General features: G+C 36.4%; 5 protein-coding genes across 5 annotated transcripts; 2 read left to right on the forward strand and 3 right to left on the reverse strand.

Annotated features, from left to right (window-relative positions):
• Positions 1–1,131: 1,131 nt before the first annotated feature.
• MONOS_10033 (uncharacterized protein) lies at positions 1,132–7,893 on the forward strand (the record flags this gene model as incomplete). The annotated part of the gene is made up of 2 exons (XM_067862442.1): positions 1,132–2,939; positions 3,156–7,893. The coding sequence occupies 2 exons, from the start codon at positions 1,132–1,134 to the stop codon at positions 7,891–7,893; spliced, it is 6,546 nt and encodes a 2,181-aa protein (XP_067720160.1).
• Positions 7,894–11,887: 3,994 nt separating this feature from the next.
• Positions 11,888–15,458, reverse strand: MONOS_10032 (putative calreticulin; the record flags this gene model as incomplete). The annotated part of the gene is made up of 7 exons (XM_067862441.1): positions 11,888–13,002; positions 13,161–13,214; positions 13,588–14,380; positions 14,581–14,715; positions 14,843–15,223; positions 15,293–15,399; positions 15,455–15,458. 7 exons carry the CDS (start codon positions 15,456–15,458, stop codon positions 11,888–11,890), a joined length of 2,589 nt encoding a protein of 862 aa, XP_067720161.1.
• Positions 15,459–16,101: 643 nt separating this feature from the next.
• MONOS_10031 (uncharacterized protein) lies at positions 16,102–17,063 on the reverse strand (the record flags this gene model as incomplete). The annotated part of the gene is made up of 2 exons (XM_067862440.1): positions 16,102–16,945; positions 16,993–17,063. 2 exons carry the CDS (start codon positions 17,061–17,063, stop codon positions 16,117–16,119), a joined length of 900 nt encoding a protein of 299 aa, XP_067720162.1. The 3' UTR covers positions 16,102–16,116.
• Positions 17,064–17,295: 232 nt separating this feature from the next.
• On the reverse strand, positions 17,296–20,735 carry MONOS_10030 (kinesin 9B; the record flags this gene model as incomplete). The annotated part of the gene is made up of 5 exons (XM_067862439.1): positions 17,296–20,124; positions 20,179–20,286; positions 20,351–20,393; positions 20,445–20,511; positions 20,573–20,735. The coding sequence occupies 5 exons, from the start codon at positions 20,733–20,735 to the stop codon at positions 17,326–17,328; spliced, it is 3,180 nt and encodes a 1,059-aa protein (XP_067720163.1). The 3' UTR covers positions 17,296–17,325.
• Positions 20,736–20,816: 81 nt separating this feature from the next.
• Positions 20,817–23,739, forward strand: MONOS_10029 (dihydropyrimidinase). Its single transcript, XM_067862437.1, has 9 exons — positions 20,817–20,974; positions 21,033–21,105; positions 21,158–21,260; positions 21,313–21,391; positions 21,441–21,631; positions 21,754–22,261; positions 22,447–22,621; positions 22,843–23,031; positions 23,178–23,739. Exons 1-9 carry the CDS (start codon positions 20,843–20,845, stop codon positions 23,387–23,389), a joined length of 1,662 nt encoding a protein of 553 aa, XP_067720164.1. The 5' UTR covers positions 20,817–20,842; the 3' UTR covers positions 23,390–23,739.
• Positions 23,740–23,741: the final 2 nt, after the last annotated feature.

Below are 23,741 nucleotides of genomic sequence, written 5' to 3' on the forward strand. Positions count from 1 at the left end.
GTGGGATGATTATTTGAAAAAGAAAAGCGAAATGGAAAATGAAAAAGAAAACATTTCGGATGAAGAAAATGATGAATCAATGAATTTCACAAAAAAGCCGAAAAGACAGTTTAAAATACTTCAAGATGAGAACGACATTGATAAAGAATCATCTGATGAAATTGAAAGAGGAAAGGGAAAAAGAAAAGTCATACGCAAATTAGATTCGAGTTTTGTATTTTTTTGAATTTTTTATAAAATTTTTCATTTCGAAAAATTTGTGCACCAATTAAAAATCGGACTATTAAAAAATATGACTCTGTTGGTGCATTTTTATTTTTATTCCATAGATATTTGCTTTATGGTTGACTAAACTTCATGAAAAAAATGAAATGTTCCACAAAATGTTGCAAACAAAACATCAATAATTTCAATAATAACATTGCGTTTTATCGTAAGATTGATTTTGAATAGTTATTTGTGGAGAAACAAAATCCAATAAACGAAACCAAAATGGAATGAATAGAAGAAAGTTGTCAAGATTGAGTAAAATATTATGTGGTGTCTTTCACAAATGCTGAGTATAAAATGTTATGTTTCATAAAATAGGATTATTTGTTCTTTTGCAACGTATAGAATAAAACAATTTAATAGTTTATAAAAAATGACAATAATCATCATTTGATCCAAATAAATGTATTATAAAAAAATAAATTTGATTCAATATTTCGCAATTATCGTTTTTTTGTGAATATAAGCACGACGAAACAACTTAATGCTTTTATCATTGCTTATTCTAGTTGCAGGTTTTCGGAGAATCGTTGGTAAATTGGAAAAGGAGCCATTTACTGAAGATATCATTAATTCTTTCATTGATAAAAGTATTTGGCAATATGATGATAATGACGCCATTGTAATGACTGATATGATGGCAAGCAAAAAAAGTTGTTTGCATCATTTGAAGCAGAATTTCGATGATTATTTTTTGTACAAAGACACAAAAAATACTAGAAATTATGAAAATGTATTTTTTGGAAAGAAACTTGACAGGTGTGACGTTTTATTTCTTATTTTCCATGATCTATTAAACATTTTTGGTGCATATGCTATTCGAGTTTGCAATTTTCGCAGAAAAAAATTGAGTCACAGTTCATGAGCAGAATTGATTCACAAGTTGTCGCAAAGAATTCTTCGCTTTCTGTGGTTCTTGTACAGATTCGCTGCCCACAGAAATCTGCTGCATCTTTGAATTGCATTCCGCATTTGACTGTAATAGGGTCATTGCTGGAGATGAAGGACTGCCAGGTGATACTTTCGTCGTGCGAGAATAATTCTCCATTTGCGTGCACCGGAGGCTCTTTGGGACTGTGCAATTTAACGCTGGGGATTGATGATCCAAAGCATTTTGTTGAATCTCTGGTCTGCCCAATTCCCTCTTCTTTATTACCCGGTGGGTCGATTTCCATTGGTTTCAGCTCTTTTGAATCGTTTTTCGTGGGATCATCAGCTCCTTTTGTTGGCGGTGCATATTTTTCGGAAATCATAATTGAAGACTGCTTCTTCTGTAACATGTCTTCTGTCGCAATTCGAAAGAAGCCCCGCCTTTTTGAACTTGAACCAAATTCTAATTTTCTTGAAGGTTGTGAATTTACAGATTGCGAGCAGCCATTTTATGGAGTAATTGTTGGAGGATTGCCTGAAAAATCGTTTTTATTTCGAAATTCATCTTTTATCAAATCACGTGAAATTTTTACGAACCAAAATTATTCGGTTAGTGGAAAATCATTTTCCAATGACAATATCACATTTGTTGATTGCAATTTTACAAAATGTTGTTCCGTTCATGGAGGCGCAATAACTGTGAGCGGAAACTCAAAGTTAAACGTGGCAAGCTGCAACTTTGCTGAATGTTATGATACATTCAACCAAAACTATGGATATGGAGGGGCAATTTACTGCAGCGGAAGTGACTGTGAACTCAGAAGTTCAACTTTCAACAAATGTTCCGGAAAGGGTCAATCGTCAATTGGAGGAGCTTTGACACACGTTACATCAGGGTTTAGTACAATTATTAAATGTTCGTTTAACAGTTGTTCTGCTGCTTATGGAGGAGCAGTTGCTTGGTACATGGGAGGAAGTGGATCTGTTTATGATTCAGATTTCGAAGGAAGCAAAGCCACTTTGAAATATGCAGGAACCTTAATGATGATAAATGTGAAAACGACGATGAAGATATCCAATTGTTCTATTGCTGGGGGAACATCTCAATTAGGTGCAGGTGGAATTGACGCTGGAATGAATGGATACTATGCATCATTCAGTTTTGCATATTGCCTGTTTCAGAGAAACTCGGTTAACTATGTATACCATGCTGCGGATGTTTTTTTTGGGAAATATTTCTCAGCAGCATCAGCACAAAATTCCCTTCAATTCTGCTTTTCATTATCAACTTTTAAGAATAGAGTTGTATTATGTAATGAATATGCAGAGGATTGTGGCTATGGTGCCCCATACAATCAATGGTTGCCTCATGCTTTGGAAAACATTTTTGTGAAAAATGCTGGAAGTGACAAAGTTGCTTGCGGAGGGATAGGAAATGAATGCAAGACTGTGAAATATGGAATAACAAGTTGGAACTATTATATGAATAATTCAGTGATTGTTGCGGGAGAGTTATTTGAGGAAGAAGCGCTTGACATAGAATGGAAGAAGATCAGAGTCAGCGGCTCTGAAGATGGTTCAACGATACTGAAATGTCTATATTCGTCGACAAAAGAAGGATGGATCAATATTGGAAATGGCACGCTTGAACTGAGCAAAGCATCAGTGGTGTGTGTGAGCAATCGTTCGGCAGCAATTGTTGGAAAGGATGGTTCACTTGTGCTGGAGCAGTGTTCAATTGCAAAGGATTCTGAATGCCAAAATCCATCGATGCGATCACTTCTGAAAATCGAAGGGGGGTTTTTGGGAATCAAATCTACGAACATCACAGGATTTACATTTTCAGAAGGATGCGCAGTGGAAGTTATTGATGGAAAAGTCGTGAGATTTGAGGGAACAAATTTTTCATCAGTTACAAGTGAAGCGAACGGTGGATGTGTGAGTGTTGTGTGGGAGAAGGAAATGAACGGTCAATGTGAAGTGTATTTTGTTGATTGTAATTTTACTGAATGCAGCACAAATGGCACTGACACTTGTGGTGGGGCGCTGTATGTGCGTTTGCAAGAAAGAGGTGGGCTGATTATGAACCAAACAGCGTTTTGTGGGTGCATGGCAGGAGTTGAAGAAGAGAAGAAAGGGAAAGGAGGAGGAATATTTGTTGATTGCAGAAAAACAGATTCATTTGTATTTTCCGATTTGAAATTTGAGAGCTGTGACGCATTTGCAGGGAAAAACATGTTTATGTTTTCGAATGATTTGAATCAGTCTGTTTGTGCAGATCGTTTTGTATTTGACGTTCGAGAAACAGAAAAGGAGAAGAATTTATTTGTTGGGAATGACACAACCAAAACAGACTTCGATTTGAGACGATTTTTGATTTTTTATGACAATGAAACGATTTATGTGAGCAGCAGTGGATGGGATGTTCTTCGGTGTGGCAGCGAAGAAGAGCCGTGCATGAACTTGTATTATGGCAAAATGCATTTCCCATCCAAACAGGAGGTTCCAGATGGTGAGACGAGAACATTTCAGATTATTGGCGAGGTGATGATAAACTGCGAGGCAGACGTTTCAGATATTGCAATTGTGGGATCGTTGGGTGAGGAGCGAAGCGCGTTGATGAGGTTTTGCGCAGTGGTTGAAGCCAAAGCGGGGAAGACAGAGAAAGGGGAATCTGTTTTTGTGAACGAGAAGGTGAGCGTATTTGGAGGCATGGAAATATGCTGTGAGTTTGGTTCTGAATGGAGTCAGACCAAGCTTATATGCACACGTGGAGAACGCTTTGAGATTAACGATTGCTCTTTTGTTAGGAGTTCGAGTGATGAGCTTGTTTATTCGATTGTTGAGTGTCTGTCGGGGAAATGCGAACTGATAGATTGCTCTATGAAACTTCAAAAATGCAGAGAGTGGGTTGTTTCTTTTGCAGAAGGGAGCCAAATGGTTCTGAGCAATGTTTCTATGGCAGATATTGAGTTGCTTGGAAAGAGTGCATTTGCAGTTGTGGCACAGACAAGAGAGGTGGGCAACAATGAAGAAGAGACAGGAAGTTTAATGATGGAAAAATGCATTTTTAATAAAGTTCATCAGAATGGCGGAACAGAATCGTCTGTTTTGATGAGTGTGGGAAGTGCTGTGGCAATTGTATCAGTGTTAAACACGAGTATGAAAGGCTGCGGAAATACAGACAGTGAAAGAGGAGGAGCGATGCTGATTAGGATGAATGAAAGGGTGGAATTTTCATGTTGTTTTTCGAAGATAACAGAATGCTTCTGCTCAGAAAGTGGGAGAGGAGGAGGGGTGTATCTGGACTGTGAATCAGCAGCTGATGCCTTGCTTCCATTTTTGTTTGAGAACGTCACACTTCAAGGAAACAGGGGATATCGAGGGAGGGATGTGTATGTTAAGTGCCAGGATCTGGATCAACAAATTGGGGAGAAGCAGTTCAAACTCGACTTCCGAGCACCATTTGAAAAGGATCTGGCGATATGGGGTTGCACAAAGGAAAACGATGAAGACGAGGAAGATTTATTGCTTCGGGTGATGACTTGGCAGAGCGAAACGATTTTTGTGGCAGCAGAGGCAGCAAACAGCTCAGACTCTCAGCAATGTGGCACGACAGATGAGCCCTGCATTTCGCTGAATATTGGGTTGGCACATATTGTGCCATCTGTGTTCAGCAATCTTCTTGTTGACAAAGAGTGCAAAATAACGGGAGAAGGATCGGCAACAGATGTGACGATAAAATCGATGGAACCAGATGGGGAAAGGAGTGTTGTTTTGGTGAACCAAAGTGTTGAAAGAGCAGAAAGCTGTTTGCTGATCTGTTCTTCAAGGGTGAAGATCGAATATTTGGCATTTGTGATCGGAAGGATGTTTTCGTCAGAGCACCAGAGTTTGATCTGCCTGAAAGATGGAGTGTTGAGTGTTGTTGATATTTCGTTTGCTGGAGAAGAGAAGTTCGAAGGAGAGGAGGCAATTTCGATGAAGTGTTCGATGGTGAAAGTGAACAAGGGAAAGTTGGTAATGAGTGATTGCAGCATATCGTCTCTTGTGATTTGTTCGTCTGTCTTTGTTTCAGACCAGGGCAGTGGGATCAATTTGCGGAATGTGAGTTGTTCGAGCATCGAGTCCATGCAGCTGATGCGATTGAATGATGTTGAAAAGGTGGCATTGCAGGATATGAACGTGTCAAATTGTATTTTTGATGAATGTTTGGCGGAAATGTGTTGTTGTGCTTCGTGTGAAGCTGAGAGGATTTCTGTTGCAAAAGTGGAATGCAAGAAAGGGATGATTTCTCTCAAAGCGTCTGAAGCTGGAAGTAAATCGCAAATATCAATACGCTTCTGGACGGTGACTGACGTTGAGGTTGACGAAGGATCGTTGATTTCTGTGGACGAGGAGTGGTCTGGAGTTGAAATCGGAGATATGCATGCAACAAATGTGATTTTGTCAAATGGGTGTGGAATCGATATTGTTGCAACGGATGTTGAGCTTATGGTGAAGCAAACTTCATTTATGAACGTGAGCAGAACATCAGCTGGCCCGTGCTTCCTTTCATCTGGAAGGCCTGCTAAGTCAGCAGTGATTGAACTTTGCTCATTCGTTGGCTGTGAATCACCATCTGTTCAAGGAAGTATTATCGATGTTTATGAAGCAAAAGAACTCAGGATTGTTTCGTCTGTGTTTGGTGCGAGTGAAATAAAGAAAAATGATTGTGAATCTGGAAACAAAGGAGAAGAAGTGTGCCAATGGAACGGATCAGTGCTGCAATTCTCCAACTGCTCGTCAGAGATGAAAGACACAACAGTTGCAAACTCCTCGAAAGGAGGTGTGACGATCTCTGGAGGATCGATGAAAATGGAAGAAGGGAAGTTTGTTGGAAACAATCCGTTGATCGATAAATACCCATCTGCAAGAAGAAACATGATATGTGAGGGCTTTGCGGAGCTGAACATTGTGAGTCTGAAGGGAGGGGATGGTTTGGAAAGGAATTCATCGATGTGGATATTGGATAAAGACTGCAAAACGACAGGAATAGCAGATGAGAGAGACTCACTGCTATTCATTCCAAAGCTTGAAGCGATAGAAACAAAGAAAAATGGAGAGAAGATGCAACTAACGTTCAAAGGATTGCTATTTCTTCCCTGCAATCTTTCGTTCAGTGTTTGTTCATCTGTTGGTGATGTTGAGATTAAGGATTCGTTTCAGTTTGAGGATGACGATTTCATTTCGGAGAATGAAGTGCAAGGAGTGATATCAGAAACGATCATCAATGATGCAGCAGACGATGCTGAGGTTTCTGTTTCAATTCTTTTTGGAAATTCAAGAAATCCAGCGTCAACCGATTTGTTTATTTTGAAGAACAAGAGCAAAGTTCAGACAGATGGAAATGATAATCTTGCCAAAAGTGGAAAGGATGGAAAATCATCATGGGCATTGATTGGCTGTATTGTGATAGTTGTCATTCTATTTATATTATTGATAGTATTTGTTGTTCGGTGGAGAAAACAAAAGAGAAGAACAAAAGAATTGGAAGTTATTGTGAATGATACTGTTAGAAAAGATCCAAAGTTGATTGAGATGGCGACAATGGAGATGTCTCCTGAAGAGCAGTGGAGGAGAGCTGAAAGAGAAGCGGAGAAGAAGAACGAAGAGAAGATAAAGAAAAGGGTGTATGAGAAAAGCTTGGGGCACTCGGAGTCGTCAGAGCATTTGTTGAGTGAAAGTGACTCGACTGAATACATTCTGGGAAGAGATTCAGACAAGATCCCAGAATGGATGTTAGAAAAGGTTGAGAAAGAAGAAGAAGAAGAAGTGAGAAAGGGATCACCATCTCCGTCAATTTCATCCACTTCAACAACTGATTCAGATTCCACATTTGTTCGAGGAGAGGATCTGTGCCCAACCACCTCATCAATGTCGAATCTGGTGGATGCAATGGCATGTTCATCGCCTCACGAAAAGCTCATTGTGGATCTGAGGGATTCGATGTTCATGCTGCTTCACGGGAGGAACAAGACAAAGGAGATGGCAATTGGAACTCTGCAGGAAAGAGAGCAAACAGCTGCTCAGATCCTGTTCTGGGTGGCAAATCTCGCTCTTCACTCCTTCGACGAAATGAACAACCCGCTCCAATCGTTGGCTAATCTGAGTCCGCACATTGTGCTGTTCTCGGAGCACATGGTCATCTGCATTGCGCTCCACTCCGACTGCTCCTCAGATGATTCTGACTCTTCGTCCATCTCTTCATCTTCCACTATTGTGACATCCTCCTCTGATTGCTCGTGTACGAATAAGAACTGCAGAGACTCACCTCCACCCTCATCGGCGTTTGAAGACGATGACGACAACAGGAAGGAGTGCATGAGATGGAAGGCGCCAGAACTGATGATGAATAAGAATATGGGAGCAACAAAGGAATCTGTTGCCTTCTCCATTGGGATAATGCTTTGGGAGTGCTTGACGTTGCAGATTCCGTTTGGTGAGTACGAGGCAGAAGTGGCAGGAAAGAAGATTGTTAATGGTGAGAGGCCAGAGATGGGGATGGCTGAGGAGTCAACACTGGGAGGGGTTTTGAAGAATTGCATGCTCCAAACGCCTTCAGAGCGTCCATCGTTGGTGATACTGAAGCGAGAGTTCATTCAGCGGTTTCCAGCAGGTGCGGTTGTGATGACTGTTTCTGATGCAGTGGACATTGATGATGAGACAGGGGACTGTGAAGAGAGCAATTTCAGCAGCTTGATTGAGCAGTGAGGATCGAGTGGGTGTTGACGGAATTGGAATGGAAACGATTGAATTGCTGCTCAGTCAAGAGAACAGCAACAGAATTGAGTGTGGCAGAGATGAGAATTTGCTGAATACTTTTTTAATGGCTTTGGAGATGAACAATGATCAAAGTTGATGTTCCAAGCAAGATGAATAGATGAAGATGGAACGAGTGTGCATGTGTGAGTGTCTGTCTCAAATATGGATGGATACGTGGATTTATAAAACCTTTTTCTACGATTTTCAGTCAACTTGTTTGTGTTAAATTCATAATATTAAAATTCCTTCAAGAATTTATTGTTTTTATTTGATAGTTGAAAAAGAGCTGCACTTCGTTTGATTGCCGAGGAGTTTTTTATTTTTGTTTCTCAAATGAGAGAAAGTTGACTTTTTTCGTTCACAACAACATTTTCAATTTTATAGATGTTTTCGTTGTCTGTATTCATGTAATTCACATTATTGTGTTTCACTTATTTCGTTCAAACATTTTTATTCATCATTTCAACCAACACCTTCGATTTTGTTAATTGTTCCAAATTAATAATGTGCAAGATATTGCATTCACAAATATCAATTATTTGATGAAGTTGAATTTATAAGAAAATGAAAAAATTTTTTTCAAGCTTGGCAGGAAAAACAACAAACTTGAATAAATTGTTCAGTTTCTTCAATCATGTGCGAAACCATATTTTCATTGAACTCATAATGAGTATGAAATTTTTGTTGTTTTGATCCATAATTTCTCTTGCTTTATTTTCGAAAACAATTGGAGAATCTTATCAAAAGATAAAAAATTATTCATAAAAATGAGCACAAAAAGAACAACTGCCTTTTTTAATACAAATTCACAAAATAAGAAATCGAATTGCTAAGAAATATTCTAAGTCATCAAATTTTTCTTTTTCATAAACCACAACAAATCATCATCAGATATCATCTACAAAATCGAAGCCCAAGAGTCTCCATATTTTTTTCTTTCGTTTTTTTAATAAAAATAAATAGTGCATTATATCAATGTTATGCAATTGTTGTGAATGAAATAAGGGTTTGATTTTTTTTGAAATGAAAAATTGTTTTTTTTTTTCTTATTCTTTCTTTTTTTTTTGAGGGGATATTTACCTTTTCTTTTTCATCAACATGATCATTATCAGAAGATACTTCAGATGATATATCTTCTGTTTCAGTTTCACTCCAATCATCAAATCCTTCGGATTTTTCGGATTCATCTTTGCAGAATTTGATTGGAGTACATATTTTCAGTTTTTAACATCTTTATGAAAAATTAAGCACTTTTGTCTTTCGATAATTCAATTGATTATCGTTTTGAAAAAGAATATTTTTCAAAAAAATATTTGATAGACGTGAAGAAATAACTGATTTTCATGCTTTTTTTGGACAAATCAAAAAATTTATTGTTTCACTCATTTATTTCAGAAATTTCCTCAGTTATCATAATTAATTGGTTTTTCATATCTGTTAACATGCTTCATTTCGTAGCAGCATTATTTTGTGCAACATAATTTGAATATGAAAAAATGAACACGTTATGTTCAAAAAAACTGTTTTCAAAAGATACATCCAAAGTACATAATTATTCAATGAAAAAGCTTTGTATTTCTATATTTCCCATTATTACATATGTATATTTACGTTGAATGTATATATTTGTGATTTCAATTACAATATATTATAAATTGGTGACGAATTATAGCTATTATTTTTTTTTTGAACCACCTTTTATTCCAAAGTTTTTTTCCAAGCCCATCACAATAAGTCTTGTATACTAATGTGAAAGAATGCTAAAAAATATATAAAATAGCCAGAAAGAATCAAAGTTGCAACATGAAACAAAATTCATAAATCAAAAAAAATTCTTCCATATTTTCAAATAAAAAATTTCACATTTCTGCTCAAAATTGTGTTTTTGTTTTGTTTTATTAATAACCAGGGAAATTGCATACTATTTTGAATATAAAAAATGTTGTATTTAGGGCATTATTAATAAATGCAAAAAAAATAATTCAATGAAATTTATGAAAAACTGTTTAAATTTTTAATTGTTTATTTATTTATTTTTATTAGACCTATTTTCGTTCGTTTAAATCATTTGGTTTCAGCTTAAGCGAAGCCACAAAGTTGAACAAAATTTTAACAAGTGCTTATCCCTTTAAAAAATATTGAGTCATTGGGAATTGATTTTCTTCTGGGTTTATGATCATTGTTTTTGACAGTTTTTTCTTTTCAAATTTTTTATAAATTTTGCAAAATTTTTTTCATTCCAAGAATATTTGAATCATTGTTATTTCGATTTAGCTGAAAAATGCGAAATATACATGAATAAATTTTCGAAAAATTCAAAACCAATCATTAATAATTGTTCAAACAATTAAAACGTTAAATAGTTGGCTGAATCTCATTCTTTTGATTTTTCTTAACTGAATTGAAGTTTCACAATGGAATGATTACAACAGATAAAATAAATAAAAATCAAGATAATAAAGCCAAAAAAATTCATTTGAATAATATAAATGCGCTGTATCATTCAAAATTTTGCTTTTTCCATAAGTATTTTGTTTTTATTGAACAGAAATAACAAACAAAAACTGCTTGTCATAGAAAAAACAAATCAAAAACCAAAAAAGAATTGTTTGAACATTTTTCATAAGTTAATGAAAATAATGAAGGAATATGAGTGGACCAAACATTGCTAGTTGTAAAATACAGCACAATATTCGCTGGGCATTGTTAAAAGCGATTAAAACATAAAAACCAATTCCAAAAAATCTGGACCTATTTTCATTGATAGATTAAAAACAGATAGAGAATGTATTGAAAATGAAAGAATAAACAGTATACTTAAAAATAGATAAAAACATACAATTTGTTCACTAGAGACAGAGCAAACTCAGAAGTTTCATGATCATAGTTGGTATATAACCTTTTTTAAATTGAACAAAAAAATGATTGACTTAATTACAAAATGATTGAGTCATTTGCAATAAGTTGAATAAAATTCAAAATGATCACTTCATTTCGAAATGACAAAATAATTCTCAAATAGGTCTATTTTTAGAAATCATTGTGAAGTCAGATTTTTTATTGTTGCTATATACATCTGTCTCGAAAAGAAAATATTAACTTGTTGAAATCGAAATCAATTTCGAATGAGTTTATATAAGATTGTTTGGGAGACAATATTTGAAATATTGGTTTTTTTTTTTTTGTGAAAAAATGATTTTCCTTCTTCAATTGATGATCACATTTTGTTAGGTATTTTTTTATTCAACGAATAGAAATTATTTGTATTTTAAAAATTTTGAGTTGATGAAGATTGATCAACATTTTCATCATTTGAAAGCAAATTGGCATCGATGTGCATGGGAGATTATTTTTGTATTATAACTTTTTTCGAAGTGTTTTCTTCAAAGGTTGTTTATCAATAAGAAGAAATATCACATTTCCTTGTTAAAAGTGTAAAAACTGCCTTATAAACAAATGTTTCAGCTGAAATATAGACGAAGACATCAAAAATAAGCTTTTTCATTTTTCAGTGTTCTTTTGTTGGATTCAATGAATATTTTTCATTCCTAAATTTTGAATGAAATAAAACAATATTAATGATAATCACTAACATTAACAAATGCCAATGAGAAAACACCAAACAAAAAATAAAAATAAAATAATGTAAAATAAAGTAAAATAAAATAAAATTCAAAAAAAAAAAAAAAATGGAGTTATTCTTTTCAGATTTATTAAATTTCAAAATAACAACTAATGCAAAAGAAACAAGAATTTCTTTCATGCTTAAAAATCGATTTTTTCTGAAAAGAATGATAGAGGATTTCTGTCTTAAAATTTGCAATTATTTTTAACACACGCAAGAAAAAAAAAGAAGTGAATAAAACGAAAAACCATAGTTTGTATTTCCAAAAATTTTTTCCATTTATCTATATCATATGAATATGTTCTCAAAATTCAAGTTTTAGAGCTCCAATGTAAAGTCGTATTCGTCGTCTTCCGATTTCTTTGATTTCTTTTTCGTTTTCTCCTTCTCTTTCGGCTTTTCAGCACTTCTAATAGTGTCCAGATGTGCTTGTTCAGGTTCATAAACATCCTCATATCTTTTAATTGGATCCCATATTTCATGAACAAAAGCTCTGTATGCTGGCAAGTCATCACCCACAAAAAAGTTATCAAAAATAGATCCAGCAGTTGGCTGATAAACTTCAATTCCAACATATCTAACTCTCTTAAATGCACTTTTTATCAAACTATTTTCCCAATTCGGATTTTTAATTGGTGGTGGTGACCATTCACCTTTGTAAGCAGGGTTTTTAATAATAGGAGGCATCCATGTTCCCTTATATGCTGGATTTGGCACAACCGGAGGCTCCCATTCTCCATCCTTTTCGTCATCCCAATCGTCAGGCTTTTTCGCATTAGGAACAGGCAGAACAAGAGGTTGATCCCAGTTTTTCGGCTTTTCAGCTCGAGGGTCTGGAATTTCAGGAAGGTCGCACCAGTCTTGCGGCTTTGTAGCATTGGGATCAGGAATAAACTCGGGTTCAAATGCATCAGGAAAGTCATCATACATCTTCCCTTCACGCACAACGAAATCATCAATTAGAACTTCGTATCCCAAATCAGGATAAATAACAATCGCAAACATATGCGTTCGCGCATCATGTTTAAGAGATATAGGCTCTCGATGATGATATTCCTTCTTTCCTTTTCGAATAATTAGTTGAACCATATCTGGATGAGTTTTATCTTGATCTTGTCCAAACATAATATAGTAAGGAGAGGAACCACTAAATGCAGTTTGATTTAATTTGTCTGGTAAAAGTTTAACATAAGATCCTCCAATATATCCGCTTTGCTCATTTTTAACTGTGTATGAAAATATAAAAGTGCTATTGTATGATGAAATTGTTTTCCCAACATCAGCTGATATTTTATGATATCCACCATCTGTAGTCGTTTTTAGTCCTTTGCATTTCTCTTTTTGATGGCATTTTCGCGGTATATCATATGTCCATTCTCCTTTTTTCTTTCGATCATTATGTTCTGGAATTACCCATCGATCCTCCCAAGAATCTACAAATAATAAATAAATTCACACAAGCATATTATTTAAATATCCATATAGAAGGCATTTGATTGAATAATACAATGGACACAAAAAAATTCAAATATTTATAATAGTTCAATTATTTGCAAAATTGGATGAATTCGCCAAAGAATTTTGGACAAACTATCAAACTCTTCTTTCCAAAAATAGGAGAAATTTTCTAATATCAAAAAAACGACTAATAAAAGGGTCATTTTTAAGATAATAAAAAGATCCAAAAATCTGTAATTTGTTTTAAAATATTTCTTAAAAAAATCAAATAAAATTACAAATTAATTATAAAATGCATTATATTATATTTTCATTGTCTCCATCGATTCTTATAAATTGAGCCTCGACATCAATAAGAAATAAATTGTAAATTTGAAAAGCAAGCAGCCTAACTTCATCATTTTTTGAAGTAAATAACCTCTTCACATTTCCTATTTGTCTTATTTCAAAAGCGTGAAGAGCTTCATTATACGGAAACAATTCGCCATTTTCAAATGAATCATGTTCATAGAAATTGTCATCCTCAGAAAATGGTGAATATTCTTCGTCATCATCTGTACCTCTAACAAATTCACTTTGTAATTTTTCACTCGTTTCAATTTCCATTTTTGACTCAATTGCATTTAGACTATCGCCATCGCTCTTTGCAATCTCGCCTTTCAATTCTTCTCTCATTTTTTGAGTTACATTTAGAACAGAACTTAAATGCCTTTGATGGAGCCTCTTCTGCTTTAAAAGCCATTGAGCTGCATCTTCATTGCCTGCTTTAAGCATCATCAAGATAATCTTCAGAAGTCGTATCTGAAATTTACTGTTTGGAATATAAAGCCCTTCTGTTAAAAGAGCTGCAACATGCGCATTAATAAACACAGAAAGTGGAATGATTGATGCTTCCACTAAGACACACAACAAAGTGCACAATTCGTGAATTGTTTGAGTCGTTGAGATTGAACGGGGCAATCCATGTTGGCCTGAAGAAGAGGAATTTGAAGAAGGCAATCTTGCAGAAGCTGGAAAAGTTTCTGCAAACGCTAACTTTCGCAGCTCTGAAGTCAATGTGGATATGCAATCAAAACAAATATGCTTTTTCAATTCAGCTTCAGCATTTGCTTCAAATTGCAAAGATTCATCTTTTTGCTCATTTTTAAAATCAGAAGACGATTCTTCCACATCCATTTTTATCTGACTTTCGCTGAGAGATGCTTTTTCCACTTCTTCTTTTTCATCCATCTTCATTGACATCAACACAATCACACAATCCTCCAGCCCAATGGCACAAATGCGCTTCAGCCGATATTGGTCTCTTTGAATGTTTGCGAGGAAAAAATCGAATGCTCCATTACAAATTGCAGCCTATATATATATCATTAAAAGCATATATCAAAGTTATATCAAAAAGAATGAAAAGGGGAAAAATAATTTATCAAAAAATTTGTATTTTCAATTAAGTAATTGCAATTAAAGTCTGTAAAATGAAAAGGATATCATAATAAAAATTTAATAAAAAACGAATTATTTTTTTATGAGGGATATTATTTTTTCCATTAACATACCATTTCAACATCCTTATCTTCAGATATTAGCATATCTATAAGAATGAGTCCAACATATGAGTAAGTCACATCAGAATCAATGCATGTTGAAGCTTTCATCATTAGTTGAAGCGCTTGCAATTTCAAAAATGGATCCTGGAAGATCAAACAAAAAACGGATGATCGATTAATTAGCAAAGAAAAAAAAGAGATAAAATGCAAGAAGGCAAATATTCAAAGAATCTATCATAAAACAGTTCAAAAAAGAGTAATAGAAGCAAACTTTTATTTGGTCAGCATTAAAAAATTGGAAAAGAAATGAAAGACAGCAAATAACGTCTCCAGAAAGCATATTGTCATTTATCTTCAGCAACTTGCACATCAAAGAATAATAAGGAAATAATTGTTCTGCTATTTGTCCTCGTTTTTCTGTGTTCTTCGCCTCAGCCTTCTCATCTAGAGAAGAATTCGCTGGTTCAAGCTTCTTTACAGTTAGTGATATTATAAAAAAAATACTTTTGATCAATTCAATTTCATCTGAAGATGCATTTTCGAAATTTATCGATCCAAGCATTCCAAGTATAAGAGAAAACAATTGGTTGCTATCAAACGCTTCCCACATTTCACTAACGTCTATTAATAAATTACCCAATGATAGAAGAGCCTGAAAGGAAAAAGTAATAAAAAAAAATATTTTTTGCAAAAGTACTTCTCAACAATTCAAATTTCAAACTGCTGTTTTAACAGGAATGTACCCAGAATCTTTTATTGCCCATAAAATGTCCGTTAATGCACCGCTGTGTGCTATCACTTGACTTTCTTTCGGAGTCATCCTTCGAACTTAAGTTGACGAAAAAAACTGAAATCGCAATATTAACCGGAAAAAATTGCAAACACATCAAATTCAAAACTCGAAATGCTTGCTCAAGTAATTCATTATTATTATGATTTTTTAGAAGTGCAACTACATTCAGAACAACTGAAAGATTTATTGGCTCAATGTACTTATCTTAGAACATTTTTCTCTCCATATCATAAAGAAAGATTCATACCATTCATAAAAACGCTACGAAGCATTACAATTGATGAGTATATCTCAGAAGGATTTTGCGAAGTTAAACTATGACTTATTTCAGAAACAGAGAATAACTTTTCAAATGAGAAAAACATTTCACAATAATTAAAAAATAAATATTAAATCATTTACATTAATAATAACACGTATCAAAAATGATAAACTTTTCCTTCGCACGTGTCTGAATCAGAACTCGTATCACTTACAGTTCTTCGCTTATTTAAAAATCCACTTCTAATATTCTGTCGAAGCTGTGTTGTTTCATAAAATTGCATGTCATTTGTTGCATTTTCAAATGCAGTATTTTCAAATGAAGAAAAACGTCTTTCAGTTCGCTGATTTTTGTTCCAAGGGAAATTAATTTTTTCTTCTGTTTTCATAAGTTTATTGTGGGTAAAAAAAAATTTCAAAAACAAATATTACAAAAGCAAAATCTTTTATTTTCCTAATTCAATGAATGCGGAAAAAAAAAAAAAGAAAAATTAGCCAAACGATTCAACTAATTTTTTAATTTTTCTTTCTGCTGTTCTGTTTCGTTTCTTTTTATCAGTAAACCGTGGAAAGATTTCCTCTCTGGAAAAACCACTTTCAAATCTCATTGATTGCGCTTGCATTTTTGAGTTCGAAGACGGAGCAGAGAAAACAGTCGGGAAAGAAGTTTTAACACGATTCCAAGATCGTTTTTGAGAACATTTATCATCAGTTTTTGATGTTTCTAACTGAGATGCTGGCATATTCTGCTCTAAAATAGCTGGTTGTATTTGAGTTAAGAGTTGACTTGGAGGAATAACGGGAGACGGAATTGGAAATGAATTCAGTGGAAAAAGAGAAGGTGGAAGAAATGCTGAAGGTGATAATAATGAAGAATGTGAAGGGAATAATTGAACACAAGAAAGTGGTTGATTTGTTGCCTTAAAATCGTTCTGTGTCTTTTGCTCCAATAAACTACTATGAGGTGATGATTTAACTTTTGAATTAGCGAGAGGCTGTTGAGTTGTCATCGGTTCCTCCACAAAACAGTCAATTTCTTCTTCAAAGTCATCATCTGATTCTACTCCCTCATAAAAAGTGGTCTGTTCATGCTCATCTTCTTCAACCTCATCATCTTCATCTTCCATTATGATACTTCCATGCTCTAATTGATCATGAAGTGTGGCAATATCTGTTTGCTTTGAAGATCTTTTTAATTTTTCTGAATAAAACGACACAAATTGAACTATATCATCGCTCGATAGATCTTCCATAAACGGTGCATCAATGACACTTGCTTGCCCAGGTGTTTGTTCTGTTATTTTCTGTTCGTTAATGTACCTTGAAATTATATGAAACGATTTATTTAATTTCTGTTGATTACAAACTTATTTATCTCCTTTACAAGCTCTTCAGGTGAATGAAAATTGTCAGATTTATCATTTTTTTCTGTTTTCATTTCGCTATAAAATTGTGAGGGCTTCTCGTTCTGATTTATAAATTTAAATTCTATTTGTAATTTTTGTTTTGTAGAAGGCTGCTTTTGTCGGGGGCACATGAACAATCTATAAATAAATTAAAAATAAATGTATAAAACAATATTTAAACGGAAATATACTTAAAAGGGAAGAATAAGCAAAATTATTTCATTTTGACTGATCAAAAGAAGATAAATAAAGGAGCAAGTCGTTTTTTTTTCTGTTTTAAAAAAAAAACCAAAACTAAGATGATTGTAATTTATTCATAATTTCATAGAATTTATTTATTTGCTGTTCTGTCTGCTCAGAAAAATTTCCTTTTCCAGCACTGGAAGATCGATGATGAGATGGAGATGATGGCCGTTGTGAAGAATCAGCGAAGAGGCGAGGAGAAGAAGGGCGAGATGAATATGACGAAGAAGTGGATGAAGTGACTGCGCTGTGGGATGGTGTTGCCTGTGTCATTGCTGCTGCTGTTGATGACGACGAAGAAGAAGACGATGACGATGTTGTGGGATTTGAAAGGGAAGGAGCAGAGGAAAACGACGAAGTGCGTCTGAGAGAGTGGTGGAATGGAGAAGATTGAGTTGAAAATGGCTGGCTTGACTGAGATGAAGCCTGAGGCGACAAAACTGCAGATTGCACGGATTGTGCAGACTGTGAAGAAGACCCAAAAGGAGAAGCAGAAGCGCTGAGTGAAGGCGAAGATGAGGAAGATGTCATTGAAGAAGCAATGAAAGGGCGCGACTTCGGCGGAGGCGGAAGAAGCGATGCCCGCCCAGCAGAAGGCGAGCGGTTGGGGGCAGACGGAGACGAGGCTGAAGTTGAAGCAGAAGCAGGCGCATACGTCCCGTCGCTTTTCGGCCTCTTCTCTCTGCCTCCTTCTCTCAAACTGTCTCTGGAACTCGCCTTCATCTCGTTCGCACTCCTCTTCCTTTCTTCTTCAGAACCATTAAAGGAAGATCGAAGAATCGCCTCTCTTTCGTTTCTCCTCTCTCTTTCTCTTTCTCTTTTCCCATTAGCACTGGAATACTTCTCTCTCCCTTCTTCCTCCCTCGCCCTTCCGCTGCTGCCACTGCCACTATTTCTACTATTGCTGTTGTTGTTGCTTCTTACCCCGCTCTTCCTCGTCTCCGCCTCCTGTGCAATCTCCCACCACGTGTTGAAATCCTCCTCAATCCTCTTTTTGATGCTGCCTCTCACAGCTGTCATTTCTTCCAGCTCATTCCGCAGGTCCCTCAGCTCGCCGTGTAGCACCCGCACCTGCTCGATCTTCGCCTTCAGCTCAGCCACTTTCGCCGTCATCGCTTTGACTGTGCGGTCCTCCGGGTTCTCCTCCTCGCTCACGCCTTGCATCGCCATCTCAATCCGCAGCTGCTCAATCGCATCCCTCAGCGCATACACCTCCCGCTGCCCTCGCTGAATCGCCTCTCCTTTCTGCTTGGCTGTCTTCACGGCGCTCTGAATGCGCTGCGTCTGCTGCTGGTAGGACTCGGTCAGGCGGTGGTTGTGGCGGAACCAGTCGAAGGCGTCCTGCGCAGAGAGGAAGCTCGAAGGTGCAGGGTGAGGAGAAGAGGAGGAGGAGGAGGAAGAGGAGGAAGAGGGGAGGAGGAAGTCGAAGTTGGGGAGGTCGAGAGAGGATGTGAGGGAGAAGGGGGAAGGAGAACTTGAAGAAGAAGAGGAGGAGGAGGAAGAGGAAGAAGAAGATGATGAAGATGACTTCATCACACCAGATGAAGATAGCAAAGCACCCTTTTCCTCTCCTCTCTCTTCTCTCCTTCTGGATGCTGCACTTCTCTCTCTCACATTCTCCATCTCATTCCCACCAGCCATTTCTCTCTCTCTTTCTCTTTCTCTTTCTCTCTCATTCCACACACCCCCACCTGTCTGTGTCCAGGCATTCCCCGTTGGTGGCTTAGCTTCCTTGATCATCTGCAGAAGCACTTCCACTTCCTTCTGTGCTTTCTCCTGTTCACGCTCGGCTTTGGCCACTTTCTTCTGCAGCTCTTCTATTATTGCACTGGCGGAAGGATCAGGTGAAGAAGAGGATGAAGATGAAGAGGAAGAAGCAGAAGAACTTGTAGAATCCAGTGCTAAAGAAGAGTTACGTTGTATTGTTCTCGTCTTTTCCATATTCCCTCCTCTTCCTCCTCCTCCACCCCCTCCTCTTATCATCTCCCTCATCACCTCAAAGAACTCCTTCACCATCACTGTCTCTTCGATCGGCAGCTGCACCTCTCCTGTCTCATCGCCCACATACTTCTCCACCATCTCCCGCGCCTTCTCCTTTTCGCTCTGTGTGATAGGCCCTCTCCCCGATGACGAGGACTTGAAGAACGCAAGCTCCTCTTTCAGTGCTCGGATTTCTGCCTTCAGCCGCTTGTTCTGTGTGTACACATCGACCTCTTCATTGACACTCGCTTTGTTCTCAATCAAAGTGATTCTCTGTGCAAAGCGGCACGTTGAGAGCGTCTCCCAGATGTTGTCGTCTTCAACTGATACGTTCGCCACCATCGACGTTAGACAGTTCGACATCAGCGAATCTCGCAGGATTGTTGTGATCATCGTGTTTCTGAACGGCACATGAGACGCATTTTCGCCGATGGCCTTGATGCAGAGCTCGAGATAGTGCAGCGAAAGGTTGATGGAGATGGCTTCTTCCAGCTCTTTTCCCACTGCGCCTGTACGGGAAACGGGCTCAGAACCAGCAAGATCGACTAAGGTTAACTTTGACTTACGAGTCAGGTCTGTTCCAGCGCGGTTTGCGACTAGCTCAACAGTGAATACACAATGCGAACGAGATGACGTGGCGTTCATTGCAGTTGATGCGTAGACTCGCGCATTCTCACCGAGAAACAGCAAAGTGAGCGCATCTTCCAAAGTAGGTGCTCGATAAGTGTTCAATCCTTTCAGGATGAACTGTCCATCTTTTTCGAAAGGTTGAACCCTCGTCTTCTCTTCTCCCTTTGAAAGAAGATCAAGTCCATCTCCATAATACACTTCCATATAGCTGATTTGTACTTGCCACGCATATTCAGTTCTCTGGGAAACGAAAATAATTTAAATTATAATTTATCAAAAAAATATTAAAGAAACCAGTTCAATTTCCGAATAAATAGATTCAAGACATCTTGGAATCAACCCTTTTTCATTGTCCCAATCATGAATTCCTCCAAAAATTGTATATGTTTTCCCACTTCCAGTCTACACGATGAAAAAAACGAAAGACTCTCTTCACAAAGACAATAATTTTTGAACAAAAATATACCTGACCATAGGCAAACAAAGTTGAATTAAATCCATCCAGAACGCTAAATTATTTTTTCCAGTTAAATTATAAATACATTAATTAAAATGCAAACTTGTTTACAAGTTTCCTTCCGACTCTTTCAAACAGTTCATCTTGATGACAATTTTTATCGAATATTTCTTCAATAAAATTCACATTTCAAATTTTAAGAATAAAATATCGAAATAAATTATTTTTTACCATTAAACATAAACGAGTCTTTAATTTGTTTTGCATTTTGAGCATCAGAATCGCCATGTTCAATAGATATTTTCTTATCCAATACATTCAAATCTATGTGAGATGACTCATTTACAGTAGGTCTGGTTCTCAAGTATGTTTGTATCCGTCTTGTAAGAGACATCAATACAAGACGTACAAAATTTTATTCTTTAAAACAATCTCAAAATGAATAATAATGGCTTCCAATAAAAAACTTAGGGATAATTTGATCCAGATTAATTGTGTGAAATGTCTATTTTAATACAGGGTGGTCTGTTGGTTTGCGATGGTGAATCACAGCCAATGGTTGGAGATTTACTAATTAAAGGTGAATTGATTTCTGCAATTGGACCACATATCGAACCACCCGAAGATTGCAAAGTTTATCAGATATTTTTTTGTTTTCAAATTTTATGGTTATAAATTAAAATCAATTCAGATTATTGATGCATGTGGAAAAATTGTAATGCCTGGAGCAATTGATCCACATGTACATTTTCATTATCCACAAGGTTCATTATAATTTTTATCATATAAATATTTGAATTTCAATTTACACATAAGGCGCAAATCAGATCTGGTCTGCAGATGATTGGAGAAGCGGACCAGTTGCTGCTGCTATGGGAGGTACAACTACTGTAATTGACTTTATTGAAGCAAAGCCAGGGTTTGCATAAAGCTTTCAATATTGTGTTAATATTCAATTGACTCTGAAATAGTGAAACGTTAATGCACGCGCTACAGGACAGAAATGCAGATGCAAACGGAAAGTCTATTTTAGATTATTCTTTTCACATGGTATGCCAGCTATTTTATGTTTCTGCTTTAGAAAAATAAAATTCGGTAGTCAATCACACGCACTGATGACGAAACAATTTCAGAAGTGCCAAAGGTTGTAAATGAAGGTATTACGTCATTCAAGATCTACACAGCATACAATGGCATTCGTCTCACCTACGAACAGTTACCAATTGCTCTTTCAGCTGTATCAAAATCAAAGGGTATTTCTATCATACACTCAGAGGATCATGAAATAATGTTTGCCCAACTTTTCTCCTAGATACATAAGTTATATGTTCTAAAATTCAATATTTGATTTTTCAATGTTTCTTAAAACATTTGATGTTATTTGCTTTGTTATTCATTTTTTCTGATGTGAGTGTTAAACGTTTAGCTGAATGTGCAGAGAAAGGCAGAACCGAATGCAAATGGCATCCGTACTGCCATCCGATCGAGGGCGAGTTCGCAAGCAACAAAAAGATTGTTGAGATTGTCAAAAAACTGAAGCAAGAAGATCCGAATTACGGGAGAATACACATTGTGCATGTCTCAACGGCAGATGGAGGGCATCTCATAAGGCAAACAAGAGAGAGTGGAATTGACATCACAGGCGAAGTCTGCCCGCAGCACCTCGTGTTAGATGAAAGCTTGTATTCTGATAGGCCTGACGATGAAGAGAAAGCATCATCATCTTCCTCCTCCTCCTCTTCTACTTCTTCTGCAACAGCTGCTTCTTCTACTTCTGTTGCATTAACCACACAACAACAGGAGATTCCGTCGGCTGCCCCGTCTGCATTCCGCTGTGTGTCGCTTGTGCCACTCACAAAACAGCCTCCGCCAGCTGCATTTGTGATGGCGCCTCCTCTTCGCCCTCAGTCAGAAAGAATGGTTTGTTTGAGTATTAGAAAATATTATCTTTGCTTTGAAGATATCGTTTTTTCTATTTTATTTATTTTGATAAAAAATATTTGAAAATCACAATAATCATTCTTATTTATTTATAATTATTAATATTGTCTTGTTAACTACAATAATATCACTTTCTTTTCGACTTCTCTTTCATTTCTGCTCAGAATCTCATGCAAGCTGTAGAGAAAGGCGATGCTCTTCCATTCATCACATCTGATCACTGCCCGTTTTCCTCAATGCAGAAATACGGCCAAAGAAGACACCCAGAAAAGATGCTGGCTGCAGACGGCTCTGTTGTTGATGGCGTTCCTTCGACTGCTTGGTGGGATAAAGAAGGATGTATGCACTTTTCTTTCTTCTTTCTTTTTTTGATTCCTCCATTTTTTGTAATATTCTTGAAATACTGTTATCTTTCTTTTCACACTTTTTCTTCCTTCTCATTTTACATTTTTTTTTCCTTCTCCTTTTCTTTCTCATGCTTCTATTTCAATTCCTTTCTGACTATGCTTTTATTTTATTTTTTTTTTAAAAAAAAATCTTTTCCATTGTTTTTCATCCAGCGCCTCCATTTTCCGCCATGCCAGGTGGTGGAGCAGGTGTCGAGGTGCGTGTGATGGTTGCCTATTCATATTGCGTCGTGGAGCGTTCCTGGTCTCTTCCTCAGTTCGTCTCCTTTGTCTCAACAGCAGCAGCAAAGAGATTCGATCTGTATCCAAAGAAGGGCGTGTTGAAAGTCGGATCAGATGCTGGTTTGTCTTGTGGTGTTTATTGATTTTCAATGGACATGTGATGATTTTGGATTATTATGATTATTTTTTCTAAATTCATAATAATTATCATTCTGCTATTTTTATTGTATTGATCAAAACTTTAACATCCCCATTTCTTCTTTCAGATGTTGTTGTGTGGGATCCCAATGCCACATGCACACTGACACAGAGCAATATGCACATGATGACTGATCTGTTTCCGTATGAGGGATTTCAAATTAGAGGCCGCCCAGAAAAAGTGATAGTGAGAGGAAGGATGATAAAAGACTCGGTTGATGGTGGGTGCTTGTCGTATGAGCCGAGAGGGAAATTGCTGAGAAGAACGCCTGCTATGTGAGTGAGGAAATAAATGGGAAAGAGAGAGGAAGAGAAAGAAAAAGAGGAAGAGGAGGAGAGAGAAAGTGGAAAGAGAGTTTGAGAAGAAAATAAATGATTTATGAGAAAATAATGTAGTATTTAAAAGATAAACAGAAAGTTGATGTAAGATGAACAAAAAAATAAAGAAATGATGTTTTAAACTTGTCTCAACTGTTTATTTTTATTTTTTACAAAGAAAAATTTTTCAGCATATTTGAAATGACTGGGAGTGAAGCGATATATTTTATCTCAATTCAAACATTTTTCATTCAACATTTTATCTTTAATTGTCATTTTCATTCGAGTAAAGCCTGTTTTTAGCTATGTAAAGA

The sequence above is a fragment of the Monocercomonoides exilis genome (genome assembly GCF_001643675.1).
Source record: "Monocercomonoides exilis strain PA203 chromosome Unknown scaffold56-565389, whole genome shotgun sequence".
Taxonomy (NCBI): domain Eukaryota; phylum Preaxostyla; order Oxymonadida; family Polymastigidae; genus Monocercomonoides; species Monocercomonoides exilis.

Coding starts and splice junctions, on each gene's coding strand:
- MONOS_10029 (XM_067862437.1), top strand. CDS start 20,843: ATGTCTATTTTAATACAGGGTGGTCTGTTGGTTTGCGATGGTGAATCA. Junction 21,632..21,753: donor TCAGAGGATCATGAAATAAT/GTTTGCCCAACT, acceptor TTCTGATGTGAG/TGTTAAACGTTTAGCTGAAT. Junction 22,622..22,842: donor TTGGTGGGATAAAGAAGGAT/GTATGCACTTTT, acceptor TTTTTCATCCAG/CGCCTCCATTTTCCGCCATG.